This window comes from Aotus nancymaae, unplaced genomic scaffold, assembly GCF_030222135.1.
Source record: "Aotus nancymaae isolate 86718 unplaced genomic scaffold, 86718_ANA_hifiasm-v0.15.2.pri h1tg000033l, whole genome shotgun sequence".
In the NCBI taxonomy this organism is placed as follows: Eukaryota; Metazoa; Chordata; class Mammalia; order Primates; family Aotidae; genus Aotus; species Aotus nancymaae.
In genome coordinates, this window is record NW_026988447.1 from 2,174,216 (window position 1) to 2,192,962 (window position 18,747).

General features: G+C 38.9%; 1 protein-coding gene across 2 annotated transcripts; it reads right to left on the reverse strand.

The window, feature by feature from the left end:
- Positions 1 to 1,034: 1,034 nt before the first annotated feature.
- APELA (apelin receptor early endogenous ligand) lies at positions 1,035 to 18,476 on the reverse strand. Of its 2 annotated transcripts, none has more exons than XM_012472893.2 (3): positions 18,287 to 18,476; positions 16,740 to 16,829; positions 1,035 to 1,328 (listed from the first exon to the last, which is right to left on the reverse strand). In XM_012472893.2, the coding sequence occupies exons 1-2, from the start codon at positions 18,360 to 18,362 to the stop codon at positions 16,741 to 16,743; spliced, it is 165 nt and encodes a 54-aa protein (XP_012328316.1). In that variant the 5' UTR covers positions 18,363 to 18,476; the 3' UTR covers positions 1,035 to 1,328; position 16,740. The 2 variants fall into 2 exon arrangements, with proteins under 2 accessions (XP_012328316.1, XP_012328317.1); XM_012472894.2 differs by lacking the exon at positions 1,035 to 1,328 and adding an exon at positions 12,150 to 12,644.
- Between the last annotated feature and the right edge of the window lie 271 nt (positions 18,477 to 18,747).

Genomic DNA, 18,747 nt, shown 5'->3' on the forward strand with positions numbered 1-18,747 from the left:
AAAAAATACAAAAATTAGCGAGGTGTGGTGGCACACACTTGCAATCCCAGCCTGTATTTGGGAGGTTGATACACAAGAATCTCTTGAACCCGGGAGGTGGAGGTTACAGTGAGCCAAGAGCGTGTCACTTCACTCTAGTCTGGGCAACAGAGTGAAACTGTGTCTCAGACAGAAACAAAAACAAAAAATGGTTCCATTTTAACGTAAAATGAACTACCATTAAGATTTTATGCTTTCTTTTAACTTCTAATGAACATCATTACTCATTAAATCAAAGAATCATACTTTCGTAAACATTAAAGCCTATCATAAAATTAGTAGCAATTACTGTAAGGTATATTGCCGAGTTAAAATGAGGAAACTGAGGCCAGTGAGGAAAAAATGAGAATCCAATTTATTCAGCTCCCGGGCGAGGTTCTGTGGTCCAGGAAGGGGCCAGAGAAGTCGCAATGGGCTTCTCAGGGCGTGGGGTTTTATAAGAAGTGGAGGTAGTTGATTGGTCATTGGGAAACAAAGAGCAGACAATTTCATTGGTAAGGAGATTTGATTGATTGTTAGGGAAACAAAGAGCAGACAGTTTCATTGGTAGGCTGACTGGCTGGGGAGGTTAATGTTAAACTGCCATTGGACAAATCTTCCGCGGGCTTTTTAAATTTTGAAAGGGTTGAGTGAGGAATGCAGGAGTGGGCGTGTGGAGCCTGCATGGAGAAACCAGATAGGAGCAGGTGTGGGGAGCCAGCACAGAGAGATAAGTGTGTCCATTTGGCTCTTCAGCGAGGCAGCCGGCCTTACAATTACTAGTTGTTCTTATTCTTTCTCTACACACAATAAATGAACCAGCTATTATCTCCTTATTGTGCAAAGTCAAATGGTCAATGAAATTAATTTCAGATTAAGCAGTTTTTAGAAAATCACTGAAAAGTACACAAAGTAAATACTTTGGGAATATGAAAGGAACATTTTAAATTCTTGCATTTTTTATCATGAAAGAGTTCTAAGAACACTAAAAGGTGTTTTTCTTTTTAACCCATAAAAGAATAATAATGTGCAGGAAAAGATGAGATATTTTTGTTAGGTAGGCCAATAATTTGGGCTTCAGAGTGGAATCATTTTGAATTTATGTTATTTTCCCTCTCAAGAGAAACCAAGAAGAATAAAATTCTGTGAAACTAATAAACCATCCCAGATACCTTCAAATCATCTTTGTTTATATAAGAACTTCTAAGCAATCATACTGTTGCCATCATGAAGTTCTTTTGTGTGGTTGGGTATCTTCCCTTCATTCCTCTTCTTCTTCTGATAGATCCAGTAAAGTTAGCTAGAGAGATCTATATTTGGGAGGCAAGGGAGAAACATACATCAAAGAAATACTATCCAGAACAACAATTAACACACGCTTAAGTTTTTTAAATAGTAAGTCATGGAAGCTTATCAGTGTTTTTCAGTGCTGAAAGCAACATTATATATTCTTACCTTTCAATAGAAATACACCACCTATGTGTCTTCAAAAGGCTGCTTTTAAGCTTTTTTTTAATCTTATTTTATTTATTTATTTATTGTGAGACAGAGTCACACCTCTGTCTCCCAGGTTCAAGCAATTATCCTGCCTCAACCTCCCAAGGTGCTCGGATTACAGGCATGAACCATGGCTCCCAGCCTGAATTTAAGCTTTTAAAGAGATTTTTTACATTAAATTATTTTTAACCTAATAATCTTTATTTGCTCAGTGACCCACATTAGCAATCTGAACCATTTCTCTTAATATTCGGGATTTTTATTCTTGATATTTGTACAAACTAAAAAAGTTACATAAACCACACCAACAAAGAGATATCAGAACCAAAATATTAATTTTGAGTATTTAATTAAAGAGATAAATGTTCCCTAGGTACCTTTTAATTCTGTTAGACTGTTTAATAATTAGTGTTTAGCAGAACGTTTTAAATATATATTAGTGGCAAAATATAATTACCTAATTTTCATTTAAGAGTAAAAGGTAGTTAGAAAAAAAAAAGTAAAAGGTAGGACGGGTGCGGTGGTTCACACCTGTAATCCCAGCACTCTGGGAGGCCAAGGTTGGCAGATCACCTGAGGTCAGAATTTGAGATCAGCCTGACCAACAAGGTGAAACCCCGTCTCTACTAAAAATACAAAAATTAGCAGGGTATGGTGGTACATGCCTGTAGTCCTAGCTACTCGGGAGGCTGAGACATGAGAATTGCTTGAACCTGAGAGGCAGAGGTTGCAGTGAGCTGCGATTGCACCACTGCACTCCAGCCTGGGTGATGAGCAAGACTTCATCTCAAAAAAAAGAAAAGGAAAGAAAAAAGAGTAAAAGGTGGCCGGGTGTGGTGGCTTACACCTGTAATCCCAGCACTTTGGAAGGACAAGGCAGGAGGATCACTTGAGCCCAGGAGTTTGAGTCCAGTCTGGGCAACATATAGTGGGACCTTGTCTCTAAAAAAGGTTTTTTTTTTTTTAATAAAAATAAAAATATAAAATAATGAAATAAGAGTAAAAGGGATCTTTCTGTGGGGAGAATTACTGGTGTCCTTCCTTAGGTAGTTTTCTTTGGCCTCCTCCTGAAGACATGAAGGCAGCTTCTTGCTTCATTTCTGGAAGCTTTCACCTCCTTCACATTTCACTTTCACTTCACATCTCACAGTCATGGTGGGGTGTTAACTATGATTAATTTAGCAATGCAAATACACAGACGCCTCTTCTGAAATTATCTCTCTCAACTCAGACTGCCTAAATTGGAACATAAAAATGAAATGGGGCTGGGCATGATGGCTTGTACATACTGAGCAGGCTGAGGTGAGAGGAAGGCTTCAGCACAGAAGTTTAAGTAAGACCAGCCTGGAAAACATGGCAGGAACTCATCTTGAAAAAACGTGTATGTGTGCCTGGGCATGGGGGCTTACGCCGGTAATCCCAGGACTCTGGGAGGCTGAGGCGGGTGGATTGCTTGAGCCCAGTAGGTCGAGACCGGCCTAGCCAACAAAGTGAAACGCTGTCTTTAACAAAAACATAAAATTTAGCCGGGCATGGTGGTGCACGCCTGTATTCCCAGCTACTCAGGAGGTTGAGGCACGAGAATTGCTTGAACCCGGGAGAAAGAGGTTGCAGTGACCCCAGGTCATGCCACTGCACTGACTCCAGCCGGGGTGACAGAAAAAGACTCTGTCTCAATTAAAAAAAAAAAAAAGAGGAAGAAAGAAAAGAAAAGAGAAAATGAAAGAAAAATATGTATGTGTGTATGTTCTGTAAAAAATAAATAAATAAATGAAAATAAGATGGAGTTTTTTGCTTATCAAACTTGCAATACATACATATTTGTCTCCCAGGCTGGAGTGCAGTGGCACAATCCTGGCTCACCACGACCTCCTCTTCCTGGCTTCAAGCTATTCTCCTGCCTCAGCCTCCTGAGTAGCTAGCATTACAGGCATGCTCCATGGCACCCAGCTGATTTTTTTGTACTTTTAGTAGAGATGGGGTTTTGCCATGTTAGACAGACTAGTCTTGAACTCCTGATTTGAAGTGATCCACCTGCCTCAGCCTCCCAAAGTTCTGGGCTTATAGGCATGAACCACCACTTCCAGCTGAAAAGATTGTTAAATAAATTAAAATGTTACATTGCAAAATATTCTTTTTCTTTCTTCCTTTCCGTTTCTTTTTTTTTTCAGTGACCAAACAACAGACCCAAGAAAATATTCATTTAATGCAAAGAAAGAAGTAGAGGAGAAAGAGAAGAACAAAAAAAGACACGAGACATATAGAAAAGAAGAAGAAAAATTGCATACGTAAGTTCAACCTCATAAATAATAAAATTAAACATGAACTTAGGAAATAATCCATTCAAAAGGCAGATAGTGTCAGACTGGAGGAAACAAACAAGCAAACACGATCTAATCATATGTTCTTTGCAAAGGCATATTTCTGATTCAAAGCTAAAAATAGATTGAAAGTCAAAGGATGGAAAAAGATATCACGTAAGCAGTAACCGTAAGAGAGCTGAAGTGGATATGCTGATAATGGGAGATTCTTTAACATTAAGACAAAAATGTTTACCAGAGACAATGAAGGACATTTATAATGCTAAAAGGGTCAATTGAGGAAGACAGAACAATTATGAAGATATATATACCAAAAAACAGAGCCCTAAAACACATGAAGCAAAATCTGGCAGAATTGAAAGGAAAAATAGATGATTCAACAATGGAATCAAATTAGAAATCAATAACAAAAGAAATTTGAGAACTTCTCTAATATATGGAAATTAACAGCACACTCCTAAACAACTCCTAAAGGACTCACAAGGGAAAAAGACAGTACTTGGAGATAATCGACAATGAATACTTAGGGAATACAGCTAAAGCAGCACTTGGAGAGAAATTTATACCTATCAACATCTACAGTAAAAGAGAAGAAAGATCCCAGTTGAATACCTAACATTTCACTTATGACACTAAAAATAGAAGAGCAAGCAAAACCTAAATCAAGCAGAAGCAAGGAAATAATAATGATTACAGCAGAAATGAATTAACTGGAGAGTGGAAAATCCATAGCAAAAATCAACAAAACCAAAGTTGTCCCTTTGGAAATAGCAACAACATTGATGAACTTTATTTAGGCTGACCAAGAATAAAAGAGAAAAGACTCAAACTACTACTCCGAGATGAAAGAGGGGACATCGCTACTAACCTTACAGCAAAAAATAATTATAAGAAAATACTATAAACAACTGTGTGCCAATAAATTTGAAAACTTAGATAAAATAGACAAATTCCTAGAAAGACACAAATTACCAAAACTGGCTCGAGAAGAACTAAAAATCGGAAATAGATTTATAACAAGAAAAAATGCTGGGCACAGTGGCTCACGCCTGTAATTCCAGCACTTTGGGAGGCCAAGGCAAGCGGATCATGAGGTCAGGAGTTTGAGAACAGCCTGGCCAACATGGTAAAAACCCTTCTCTACTAAAAATACAAAAATTAGCCAGGTGTGGACACAAAAACGCCTGTAGTCCCAGCTACTCGGGAGGCTGAGGTGGGAGAATTACTTGAACCTCGGGGGGGCAGAGGTTGCAGTGAGCCGAGACCACAACATTACACTCCAGCCTGGGTGACAGAGTGAGACTCCATCTCAAAAAAAAGAAAAAAGGAAGAGAAAAGTAGATGTAAATCTTTGTGACCTTCAATTAATTTCTTTTGAAAAAATATATAATACCTAAAGAACAAGCTACCAAAGAAAACATAGACTAATTTGACTTCAATAAAATTAAAAACATTTTTTGCTCCAAGGACAACACCAGGAAAAGACATCCTGGAAGAAAATATTTGCATATTACATTTCAGATAAGGGCCTTGTATTCAGAATATATATATATATATATATATATATATATATATATATATATATAAAACAGCTCAACAATATAAAGACAAATAATCCTACTGCAAAACAGGCAAAGGATTTAAATAGCCATTTCTTCAAAGAGACACAAATATCCCATAAGCACAGGAAAAGACACTCAGCATTTTTAGTCATTATGGAAATGCAAATCAAAACCACAATAAGTTGTCCTTCACACCCTCTGGGATAGCTATAATAACAAGTGTTGGCAAGTATGTGGAGAAATTAGAGCCCATATCTACTGCTGGCGGGAATGTGAAATGATGCCACTGCCATGGAAAACAGCTTGGCAGTTCCTCATATGACCCAACAGTTCTCTTTTATTCCCAGAGAACTGAAAACATATGTTCCAACAAAAACTTATACACTAATATTCACAACAGAATTATTCGTATTTGCCAAAGAGTGGAAATAACCCAAATATTCATCAGTAGAAGACTGAAAAAACAAAATGTGATTTTTCCATATCATGGAATTGTATTCAGCCATGAATTGGAGTGGAGTACTGATGCAGGCTACTACATGGATGGGCCCTGAAAACATTAAGTGAAAGAAGCTAATCCTAGAGACCACATATCACAGGATTTCATTTATATGGAATATCCAGCATAGGGAAATCTATAGGGACAGAAAGTAGGTCAGTGGTTGTCTATAACTGGAGAGCTGAGGAGAAATGGGGAGTGCCTGCTAATGAGTATGGGGTTTCTTTACGGGATGATGAAATGTTCTAAAATTGATCATGGTGATGGTTGCACAACTTAGGAGTACAGTAAAAGCCATTAAATTGTACACCTTAAATGGGTAAATTTTCTGGTGTATATATGATATCTGGAAAAAATTAAATATGCATATTCTCACAATTCCACTTCTAGGAATATTTTGTAAGAAAATAAGTGTGCATATGTTCAAATATTTATGCATGCCTGTTCACTGTAACATTGTTCAAAACAGCATAAATACTATAAAACATACATATTGATCAAGAAAGTCAAGGTAAATAAATTAAGGCTATCCATACGGTGAAATGCACTCATCCCTCAGTATCCATGGGAACTAAGACTTCCCTTGGATAAAAAAATTCATGGATGCTGAAGTCCCTTATACAAAATGGTGTAGTATTTGCATATAAATTACACCCAGCTTTCCATGTACTTTACATTGTTTCCAGAATTCTTATAATACCTAATGCAATATAAACAATAGGTAAATAGTTGTTATACTGTGTTGTTTAGGGAATAAGGACAAGGAAAACAGTTTGAACTTGTTCAGTACAGATACTACCATTCTTTCCCCCCCAAATATTTGCAATCTGCCATTGGCTGAATTAATGAAAAACCCATGAAAATGGACAGCCGACTGGACTACAGTGTCATTCAAAATGATTGACACTTAATACCCAGATGACATGTTGATAGGTGTAGCAAACCACCATGGCACATTTATGTAACAAACTTGTGTGTTCTACATGTGTATCCTGGAACTTAAAGTAAAATAAAAATAAAACTAACTCACTGTCTCCATATGTACAAATAAATATATCTAAATAAAAGATAAAGCAGTACATGGATTTCATATGTGCTTAAATAATGTGTATATATGTCATATTTGTACACACATAATTTTGTGTATATAAAAATGTTGTCATTAGAAAAAAACATGAAGACTGAGTAAAAAATTGAACTAAACTCCAGCACAATTTTGATATAAGTGAAATGTGATACCTAAAGAACTCTAACCCCTCCATATCCCCCACCTCACCCCCACTCCCATCCCACCTCAGCAAGGCTACTTTGGCCAGTGTAATAAAAAATGTTATTGGGAGACTGAGGCAAGAGAATCACTTGAACCCAGGAGGCAGAGGTTGCAGTGAGCCAAGATCGTGTCATTGCACTCCAGCCTGGGCAACAAGAGCAAAACTCTGGCTGAGCGTGGTGGCTCACACCTTTAATCCCAGCACTTTGGGAGTCTGAGGCTGGTGGATCATCACCTGAGATCAGGAGTTCAAGACCAGCCTGATCAAAATGGTGAAACCCTGTTTCTACTGAAAACACAAAATTAGTTAGACATGGCGGTAAGTGCCTGTAATCCCAGCTACTCAGGAGACTGAGGCAGGAGGATAGCTCAGGAGGTGGAGGTTCCAGTGAGCTGAGATTGTGACATCGCACTCAAGCCTGGGCACCAAGATAGAAACTCTGTCTCAAAAAAAAAAGAAGTTATATATGGTATACACACTCATACAAACACTCAAGTGAAGTGACATTCAATCAAAATTTTGATTGTGTAGGAAAAAGGTGAAGAGTAGGAAAAAAAGCATCTGTAGGCAGAGAAAATAATGTGTAAAAACCCCGAAGTGGTAAGGAACATGACATATTTGACAACTCACAAGGAATCACTTTTGCGGTTTACAGTCAGAATTTTATTTCAACTGTAAAGTAATGAGCAATCACTAAAGGATCTGAAGCAGTACAGAAGCCGTAATACGAAGAATGGATAAAAGAGAAGCAGAAGAGGATGTGAGGAGGTGGCTGCAGGGTAAACAGTAGTTGAGCTCGTGTGACGTGAACTGGTGAGAAACTGGGAACTGGGAGACTGAACGTGTACAAGTGTACAATGGGCAGATCCCATATTAATGCTTTGAGCCACAATCTGCAGCTACCAGCCCAGGAAGCCGGATCACAACCTCTGCAGCAGCTGGTCCCAGATGGTCAAGATTCCATCAATAACCACCAGCTTCCTTTTCATCCCTTCTCCCTGGCTTCTAACTTAGGACTAACTGGAGAAAACCACCTATATTCCGCAAATTGAATGGGATATCCTGCTTCTAGATAGCCTGGTTTCAGCTTTCCCATGCCAACGATCTCCTTAGTCACATCATACCTAAAGTCTTCCGTTTTTCTCACAAGGAAGCTTTCCTGCTTCTCTGCCTGTCTTGGTCCTCTGTCAAACCCAAGTGATGCTGGCTGACTCCCTTGCTATGTAAACTCTGAATAAATAGCCCTGGCTTGATCTCATCTGAGTGGTCATCTTCTTTTTCTTTTTTCTCAGGAGTATGATAATTAAGTGTAACGAAGTAATTGAGGCTACAGGATAGGATGAAACAGGGCAGGAGAGAGCAGAGATGCATTCTATTACACCTTGCAAGGTAGAACAGGCTGCCTGGGAGGCAGAGGGTCAGGTGAGAATTTAGTGGAAATAAGTAAGTATGGTGCCCTGGAATTGAAGGGAAGGGAATTTTACAGGCTGAGTACCCAGTTGCTAATTTCTGTTGTGAAATCAGGGAGAAGATGAAAATTTGTGAATTGATTTAGACAGATCAGACCAGGTGCAGTTGCTCAGGCCTGCAATCCCAGTACTGTGGGAGGCCAAGCCGGATGGATCACCTGAGGTCAGGCGTTGGAGACCAGCCTGGCCAATATGGTGAAACCCTGTCTCTACTAAAAGTACAAAAATTAGCTGGGTATGGTGGTACATGCCTGTAATCCCGGCTACTGGGAGGCTGAGGCAGGAGAATCTCTTGAACCTGGGAGGTGGAGGTTGCAGTGAGCCGAGATGGCACCACTGCACAGCAGCCTGGGTGACAAGAGCAAAACTCCATCTCAAAAAAAAAGTTTTTTTTACAAAGATAAGGATCATTCTAAAAGAGGTGTAAGACAGATTAACTTGGATTTAGATGTGAATGCAAAATAATGAATCGGGGACAGTGAATACAGAAAAATCATGAGAGCATTGACTAAGTGGTATGTGGATGTATATGTGTGTATTGTTTGTTTTAGCATATAGGCTTATCATCATTTAAACCTCCAGGTTGACCTGATGATCCAGAGAGGGAAGATGAAGTAAAGGCATAAGTGGCAGCTTGAAATTCCTAAGAAACCTTAGGGAGAGAAGGGGACCCACAGCACAACGAAGGAACCACCACGCCTTCCACGGTGGATAAGGTGGGGAAATGGATTAGATGGCATTTATGCTAAAATAAATTTTAGATTCCTGAACATCATGGTAGAGAGCAGCTAGTGTAGCTATCTATGGGAAGAATTGTTACACATTTTGTAAGGAGAAATGAGTTTTTAAAACAAAGAAAACTGGCCAGGCGTGGTGGCTCACGCCTGTAATCCCAGCAGTTGAGGAGGCCCAGGAGGCCGGATCACCAGAGGACAGGAGTTTGAGACCAACCTGGGAAACATGGTGAAAACCTGTCTTTACTAAAAATACAAAAAAATTAGGTAGGTGTGGTGGCATGAGCCTGTAATCTTAGGTACTAGGGAGGCCAAGGCAGGAGAATTGCTTGAACCCGGGAGTGGAGGTTACAGTGAGCTGAGATTGTGCTACTGCAGTGCACTCTAACCCAGGCAACAAGAGTGAAACTCTGTCTCAAAAAAAAAAGAAAACTTTGAAACTTTAGAACACTGTATACATGTTTATGGGAATATACAATTATTATAATACATGTTTATTATATAAACATCACTATATTTATGTATTTGATATATAAGTATATAAGTAAATATATTTATTGTTAAGGCATTACAATCTTTTTCTTTTTTTTTTTTAGATGGAATCTCACTCTGTCTCTCAGGCTGGAGGGCAGTGGTGTGATCACAGATCACTGCAGCCTCAACCCCCTGGGCTCAAGCAGTCCTCCCACCTCAGCCTCCTGAGCAGCTGGAACTACAGGTGTGCACCACCATGCCAGCTAATGTATTTTTCGTATAGACAGTGTCTTGCTATGTTGCCCAGGCTGGTCTCAAACTCCTGGTCTTAAGTGATCCTCCCACCTCAGCCTCCCAAAGTGCTGGGTTAACAAGTGTGAGCCACGGTGGCCAGCTGGCATCCTAATCTTTACAGAAAAGTTTTATTTCATCAGTAAATTGGGGACATTAGGGATTTCCTCCAAGCATGACCTTTGGACACTGGACTGTGATTAATTTAGAAAACAGTAATTTTCTGTATTTAATTTAGTTTTATGCAATACGTCCTGCAGATATTTCAGTCCACACAGGAATGCCCATATTTAAGGCTGTTCTCGGGCCATTCACATTAAGCAAAGGCTTGTACCCTAAGCTTTAGGGGCTAAATCTTGTCTTCAAGGAGCTCACATCTTAACACTGATAAAAATCTAAAAAAACAAAGTAGAATGGGATAAATGGCTTTAAAAGCCTACTAATAAAAGGGCTGTGATTGTTACAAGGATGAAGGTTATTGTAAACTAACTGAATAGGGTGGGCCTCAGGAGGAAAATGAGCTTTACAATGACTCTTGGGGAGGGAGAGACTTTGGACTTGATGAGAGAAGGAATTCCTAGAAGAGGAAATATCTCCACCACAGAGATAGAAAATCAGAGTTCCATTCTAGAAATATTAGAAAATAAATCTGAAAATGCATGTTTCTGTCTAGTGAGAATAAGGCTTAAATTTATTATCTTAAATTAAAAGATAATAAGTAAAAGCTTCATTTCATTTCTTTCTTTTTTTCTTTTTTCATTTTTTTTTTTTTTTTTTTGAGACAGTGTCTCACTCTGTCACCCAGGCTGGAGTGCAGTGGTGTGATCTCAGCTCACTGCAACCTCCCCCTCCCGGGTTCAAGTGATTCTCCTGCCTTAGACTCCTGAGTAGCTGGGGTTACAGGTGTCTGCCACCACACCCAGCTAATTTTTGTATTTTTAGTAGAGACTGGGTTGCACCATGTTGGTCAGGCTGGTCTCAAACTCCTGATCTCAAGCAATCCACCTGCCTCATCCTACCAAATTGCTGGGATTACAGGCGTGAGCCACTGCACCAAGCCCATTTCATTTCTTTTAGCAACATTTATGAGGCTGGGCATGATGGCACATGCCTGTAATCCCAGCAGTCTGGGAGGCAGAGGCAGGCAGATCACCTGAAGTTAGGAGTTCGAAACTAACCTGGCCAACATAGTCAAACCCTGTGTCTACTAAAAATACAATAATTAGTTAGGTGTGGTGGTGCACCTAACTAATGCCAGCTATTTGGGAGGGTGAGGCAGGAGAATCGCTTCAGCCCCAAAGCAGAGGTTGCAGAGAGCCGAGATTGCACCACTGCACTCCAGCCTGGGCAACAAAGCAAGACTCTGTCAAAACAAACAAACAAACAAACAAAATGACTAATGAAGTGCCTGCTGTATTGCAGACAGTTTTTTTGACAGAAGATACAAAGATGAATAAGACCCACTCTCAGGCTTCAGGGAATTTACAGCATGTAGAGGGAAGACGGGAGAACTACAGTCAGTTAACACATTCTAATGCCTGGGGTTAAGGACTTCAACAGAAGTGTGTAAATAGTGATCTGAGAGCAAAAGTGGGCATATCTATCTCTTGTAATTGATAGGGGTTTTAAAATCAGGGAAGGTTTCTTATAGGATGAATGATAATGAGCAAAAAGGTGAACAAATATACATTTGAGGTAAAAGGGTAGCTTGAAGAACAGTTAAGAGGCAAAGAATGGACTGATTTTAAAGTAATAATGAGGCTAACTACTATTTATTTAGCACTTACTATGTGCAAGGTATTGTTATGATACCGTAAGTGCCGTAACAAGTTTCATCTTACAGATCTGGCAGTGGAGGGAAGCTTAGAGAGAATAAATGGCTCAGCAATGATCACCAGAGAGTGAGCTGTGTGGCCAGAGCTTGAATCCAGTTGGTCCAAACACAGACTTCACTTTTATCCCCTCTGGGACAGGCAAGGGGAAAAGAATGAGGTAACAGATGAGACTGGAAAGGCACATGTTGTAAGGTGGTGTTTGTGAAATTATTATTATTTTGTGTATCATTTGATCTACAGCAAAAGAACTGAGATCAGGACGGAAATACATTCACGGGATTCAGAAGAAGGAAGTCATAATGAACCTTCCCCAGAATGAAAAGGGGAGTCATGTGTTGAAAATAGTTGGGAGAAAAAATAAAATGCTGCCTTTTCAAAAAGTGTGTCTGCGAAGAGATGAAGAGAACACGGGCTGGTCACTAGAGAGCACTGTGGGGCCAAACGTGGAACTCGTCTTTCTTCTCTTCCTCCCTCTTTTCTTTTTTCTTTCTTCTTTCTCTTTCTCTTTCTTTCCTTCTTTCCTTGTTTCTCTCTCCTTTTTTCTTCCCTTCTCTTTTTTCTTTTTCTCTGTCTTCTTTTTTTCTTTCTTTCTTTCTCTCTTTTGTTTTTCCATCTTTTTATTTTTATTTTTTTATTTTAGATGAAATAGGTCAGTGTTGACATATTGAACATTCTGGGGAAGTAAGGGAGTATAATTGCTGGATCAATGTCCTGGAGGTGTAGGGAGATTACCCATGCCTGAGAGACATGCCTTTTATTGAAAGACTAGGGGCCACACACAGCAGCTCATGCCTGTAATCTCAGCCTTTGGGAGGCCAAGGTAGGAGGATTGCTTCAGCCCAGAAGGTCAAGACCAGCAAGGCAACAAAGTTAGACCCTGTCTCTACAAAAATCTTAAAATTAGCCAAGCATGGTGGCACACACCTGTAGTTTCAGATACTTGGAAGGCTGAGGCAGGAGGATAACTTGAGCACAAGACTTTGAGGCTACAGTGAGCTGTGATCACGCCATGGCACCCAGCCTGGGTGACAGAATGAGATCCTGTCTCAAAAAAAAAAAAAAAAAGGCAGAGAGAGAGAGAGAAAGAAAGACTAGAAGGGAACATAAAATAAGCATTGTAGATGTAGATGTCTGTAGTTTGAGGGCAAGGTTGGATTTTGAGGCTTAATAACTTCCTTTATTTTTTATTTTATTTTTATTTTTTTGAGATGGAGTCTTGCTGTGTTGCCCAGGCTGGAGTGCAATGGCGTGATCTTGGCTCACTACAACCTCCACCTCCTGAGTTCAAGAAATGCTCCTGCCTCAGCCTCCCAAGGAGCTGGGACTACAGGCACCCGCCACCATGTCTGGCTACATATTTTAGTAGAGATGGGGTTTCACCGTATTGCCCAGGCTGGTCTTGAACTCCTGACCTTGTGAGCCACTCGCCTTGACTTCCCAAAGTGCTGGGATGACGGACGTGAGCCATCGTGCCCAGCCAATGACCTCCTTTTTCACCACAACGTAAGAGGATTTATGTTTTCCCAAGAGGTAGAGAGAATAGAGTGAGAAGGATCAAGACGCTAGGACAACTGCAGGAAAAGTTGGGAAGCAGCGCAGCTTTGGTTAAGGGGGTCCGATGCCAATGACTGCAAGGGGGTGAGAATAAAGTGAAAAGCAGGAAACTAGAAGCACTGTTTGAATAGCAAGTGAGGATGACAAAAGGGTATGAGCTGGACTCAATTAAAAATAATGTATTAAAAGATACTTTTTACAAAAATCTTTTCACAGTCATTACCTCGGAACATGAAAATGGGCAATAGGATAGAGTGGGGAACTATTACTTTTGACTTTTCATTCTTCTGTACTGTTAGAAATACGTTCTATGCCATGAACAAGTATTACAATTGTTATTAAAAGCTAGCTAGAGTATCTATTGACAGGGTATGCAGTTAACTAGAGTACATATTAATTAAGCACTTTAGAGACAGGGTATTGCTTTGTCACCCAGGCCGGCGTGCAGTGGCACAATCATAGCTCACTGCAGCCTCAAACTCCTGAGCTCAAATGATCCTCTCTGGAGGCCTCCATCTCCCGAATAACTACGACTACAGGCACACGCCACCATGCCTGGCTAACTTTTTTTTTTTTTTTTTTTTTTGTAGAGACAAGGTTTCATCATGTTGCCCAGGCTGGTCTTGAATTCTTGTACTCAAGCGATCCACCTACCTCCGCCTCCTAAAGTGCTGAGATTACAGGCATGAGCCACTGCACCTGGCCTTAGAGTACATTCTTATAAATAAAGCACTGATGTGGTGAGATTTTACTATTGGAAACGAGAAGTCCTTCCAGTCTTAAGTCCCTACCTCATTTCCTACTCTAGGGTCCTCACATTAACCCTAGGAGGTGGAAAAATTGACAGAGTAAAGATAATATGACATTCCTATTAAATGAGCTAAAGGTCTAAACACTCTAGAAGGTTAATCTGGAAAGCTTCCAGAGTCGATGGTTTACCTTGCCTATCCCTTTACAAAGTCTTACTTGGTCCTAACTGAATCAGATAACCCCATGTGATTTTATCTGAAGCATCCGAAAAAATAGAGGAAGAGAAATGAAAGGAGTGTTGAGTCCACTACCTAGCTTTACAGTACATTTACCCAATTATCAAAGTGCCTTTGTTGCCAAACATATAAAAAACGTGAAAGTATTTGGCACAGTGAGAATTCTGTTATCAGATCTGAAGGTAGCATTTGTTATTATAGTGCTGGTTGAGCAAGGTCTTGGAAAGTTATCGTAATGTTTATTTTACATTAGCTCTTACAGTATATTCCAACAGGTGACTTTTAAAAACACTTATCAAAGAATTGTAGCTGGAATGTTAGAACTAGCCTAAAACTGAGAAGATGGATGCTGTAACCCAAGCAGTTTTATAAACTATCAGCCAACTTTTGTAAAGGGTTGCTATTATTAAGTAGTTTGCATAGTTTTTATGTAAATTTCCCTTTGGTTTACAAACTTGATTTATAGGTCAAAATTTCCCTCAACTTTAAAAATTCAAATTTCACTACTCTTGTTTACTTCTGACACTGGTTTCCATGGTATGTGATTGGAGGATAATCTGTGGCTATCTAAAGACTTGTGTTTATATTTTGCAAGGTACCTTTCTTTGTATATGCAGGAATTCTCTTGTTATTGTGAAATCTGTCCTCTCCTCTTTGTTATTTATGAAGGAGTGCTGGAAAAATCTGGGGTGTCTCCAGTCCTCTTAAGCACATATTTTTACCATTATTTTATGCGTGAGACTAAAAAGCTCTGCTGGAAGCATTATTAACACACACCAAGAGATACTTTAACATAGAAAACCTTTTTAAAGTATGTTTCAATCACCATGAATTGGCTTCTCAGAAACTTCTTACTGTATGTTTCTGGATTCCTTCACCAAAGTTGTTTTTCATGTTTTGATAACAAAAATTAATTAGTTATAGATATAGGAGAAGAGAACTTGACTTTTTTGTCTCAGGCCTTTTGATAAATGCTTATTACTGAATTGCTCTTCCTTCATTTAATTTTCTACTACAGGGCTTTCACCAGGTTTGAAAAGCATACATTAAACAATACGCATAGCAACCATTCTTTCCACTGAATGAATGGAACCATAAAGGTTACTCTACAGGCCAACTGAATAAGCGAATTTAGCCACTGCCTGTGTATGTTAACCAGAAGAGGAATATTTCTGTGGCATTTTTTAAGGAAGATGTATCTTAAATGTGCATTTTTTAGTATGAAGTGACTTAAACTTGGACAGTGTTTGAAGTTAACTGATTCAAGCAGTTTTACTGGTAATCGTGATAGTGTAAAATTATTTAGCATATGTAAGAACAAAAAAGGAAGGAGCAAAACTCTACCAGAATTTATCCTTAAGATGCGACTATCAAGATCACTACTATTGATGAGGCTGGAAAGCTGCCATTTCATTAATATTAAGTGTACCTTTTCTATTAAAAGAAATATTTTTGGAAAAAAATAAATCCTGAGGGCCGGATGTGGTGGCTCTCGTCTGAAATCCCAGCACCTGCGAGGCCAAGGCAGGTGGATCACTTGAGGCCAGGAGTTCGAGATCAGACTGCGCCACACGGGGAACCCTCATCTCTACAAAAAATACAAAAATTACCCAAGTGGTGGCACACGCCAGTAGGCCCAACTACTTGGGAGGCTGAGGTGGGAGGATCGCTTGAGCCTGGGAGGTTCAAGCTGCAATGAGCTGAGATCACATCTCTGTACTCCAGCCTGGGTGACAAAGCAAGATCCTGTCTCAAAATAAAGAGTAGAAAAGAGGAGAGGGAGAGGAGAGGAGAAGAAAGGAGAGGAGAGGAGATGACAGGAGAAGAGAGAAAAAGAAACCCTGAAGTATTGATGGTAGTTCATCATTGGTGTGGTGTTGGGGGAATACATCCAAATGCTTTCATGCACGGTGGTCTTAATGGGAAATCAGCTAGCTTGGCATAACATCCACCATAATATTACCCCCATATAGCTGTTACTCAGATTCAACATTATCAAGATTTTCCTACATTGACCTCATATGTCTAATTTTCTTCCTTAACTGTTAAAGCAATTCCCAAAAGTCACGTCATTCATTTCACCCTTTCATTTATTGGTATGTGTCTCGTAAGCCTTGACATCACCACAAGCCATTATCACATATTATAAACTGTGAATAAACATTCTCTGGCATCTCTATCTTGGAACATTGCATAAACGTAGCAAAACTATTTTCTGTCAGAAATACCTCAGGGGAAGGGTACTCGTGAATGGAGAGGCATACATCTCCTCTGAAGGCAATTGTGTTTGCGCAATTTTCTTCTCATGGCCAAATTAACTGAAGGAAAAAGAGAGAAGCATTAGGAGCAATTTTCAGGGGTTTAATTATTGTTTAATCTAGACAATGTAAACATATATTTTGGAACCAAACTAGACTGTGGTTATTTGCTATTCGTTCAGATGTGATTCTGAAATTAAGAATCGATGTGATGCGTATACACAAGGGGTGTTCCTAACAGTTCATGTTAATAGTGAGATCTTCTTTTACATTTATTTATTTAATCCCTATCGTTAAGCAACATACCAAGGTCTAAAGAGTAATATCCTCCTCCTTATACATGATTTTTTCCTAATGCTCCTAGACCCTTTATTTTATGTAGTAAATTAATCACAAATATTTTGTGAGAATATTGCCCAAGCTATTCCGTGTTTCCGAAAAGTATAAACCGTTTGAATAGTGACTGCTGTAAACAATAAGAAGGGATCAAGCTGCTTTCTCAAAGTTGCTGACTTGGAACTTTTTTTTAATTTATGTAAAAGAACAGACCGGGGACGTCATTTAAGATAAACTCACAGTGGTCAAACTTCTAATTAACTAAAAAGCAAAGTCTGAATTTTTAACAAGTAACGCATCATTTTCTATTCTAGTTGGAGAAATATATTAAGTGAATAATCTAACATATTTGGATGTAAATATTGCCACCTTTTTATTTAAAGTTGAGTTTGTGATTTTCCTGAATCAGTAAACTTTTAACTTTCTAATTTATTTTCCTTTTTTTTGTTCTTTCTTTTTTTTAACTTACCGGTTCTTTGAAATCTTAGCTATTTTGTTTTGAAATAAAAGTACATTAGAATAATTTTGTGTACTAAATTTCTGTTAAATACAGTATAGTTGATATCATCTTTGAAAAGTGCCAAGTAAATTAATATTATATATCTTAACCATGCATATTTTTGACACTTTTTGGCTCTATAAGCATAATAATAATAACTGCACTTAATTGCTTTAAGTGACATGCCTAGTTACATAACTAGAAATAACAGCTATTGACTTGTTTTAAGATTTCATCTGCATTTTGTCACATTATACTTTTTGTATGTTAATTCAGTCCCTACACTGGCCAGCAACGTACTTACAAATAAAATTCTTTGGAGTTTCCATTTTACCTAAAAATTTATAGATTTCTTTACCTCTATAATGAATAGACCAACATTTCTGATTCATTTTACTTGTAAAGACAACATATCTACAATAGCTTAGAGATCTATTTTCTTTGCATTTAGAGAAAAAGTGGTAAAATACTTATCATTTCAAAGTCCAGCTATTTTTAAAATATTGAAATAATAGACCCAACAGGATAGATAGCATACTTTCAAAGTCCTACACATTCATCCCCAATACTACTAAACGCAAGCACACCTAAGTGGATTTCAGATAAACACAATCATGCTCAGAGACCCAGGGATGCAAACGGGCAAAACAAGTTGCTTGTACAAATGTTATCAAAGGCCTACCTGGTCTCTGTCCGCTGATAAGGAGAAGACTCATAATAAAAATAAAAAACGCAAAAAGGAATTTCTGAAATCTCATTTTCCTACCGCACAAGTGGAGCAATGGCTCTCAATGTAAACCAAACGATCTGTAAATAGTCTGTGCAATATCTGTGTGGCTGTCTTCACATTCTAATGACAAACCTCAGAGAACTGCCAGCTGCGTTTTCCAGGAAGGTTAATGATCACATCAGACAAGGTTGCCGTGCTCTGTGCTGTGGTCAGAGCCTCCCTCAACCTCAAACCCCTCCTCCACTCCTCTCCTCCTTTCTCCTCTGGCACTCCCCTTTATTTCCATAAGCAAATATTGGTGAAATAAACCATTCAAGCATGCTGTAATTTCAGTGGAAGTATACTCTGAAAGCTCCAAAAAGAGACTGACTTAAGTTCAATCTGGATACGAAGAAATATGTAAAACAATACGT

What these genes read in the sequence shown, in the direction of transcription:
- APELA (XM_012472893.2), bottom strand. Translation starts at nt 18,362, where the DNA reads ATGAGATTTCAGAAATTCCTTTTTGCGTTTTTTATTTTTATTATGAGT. An exon ending in TATCAGCGGACAGAGACCAG is followed by an intron (nt 16,830 to 18,286) that starts GTAGGCCTTTGA and finishes TTTTTCCTTCAG; the next exon opens with TTAATTTGGCCATGAGAAGA.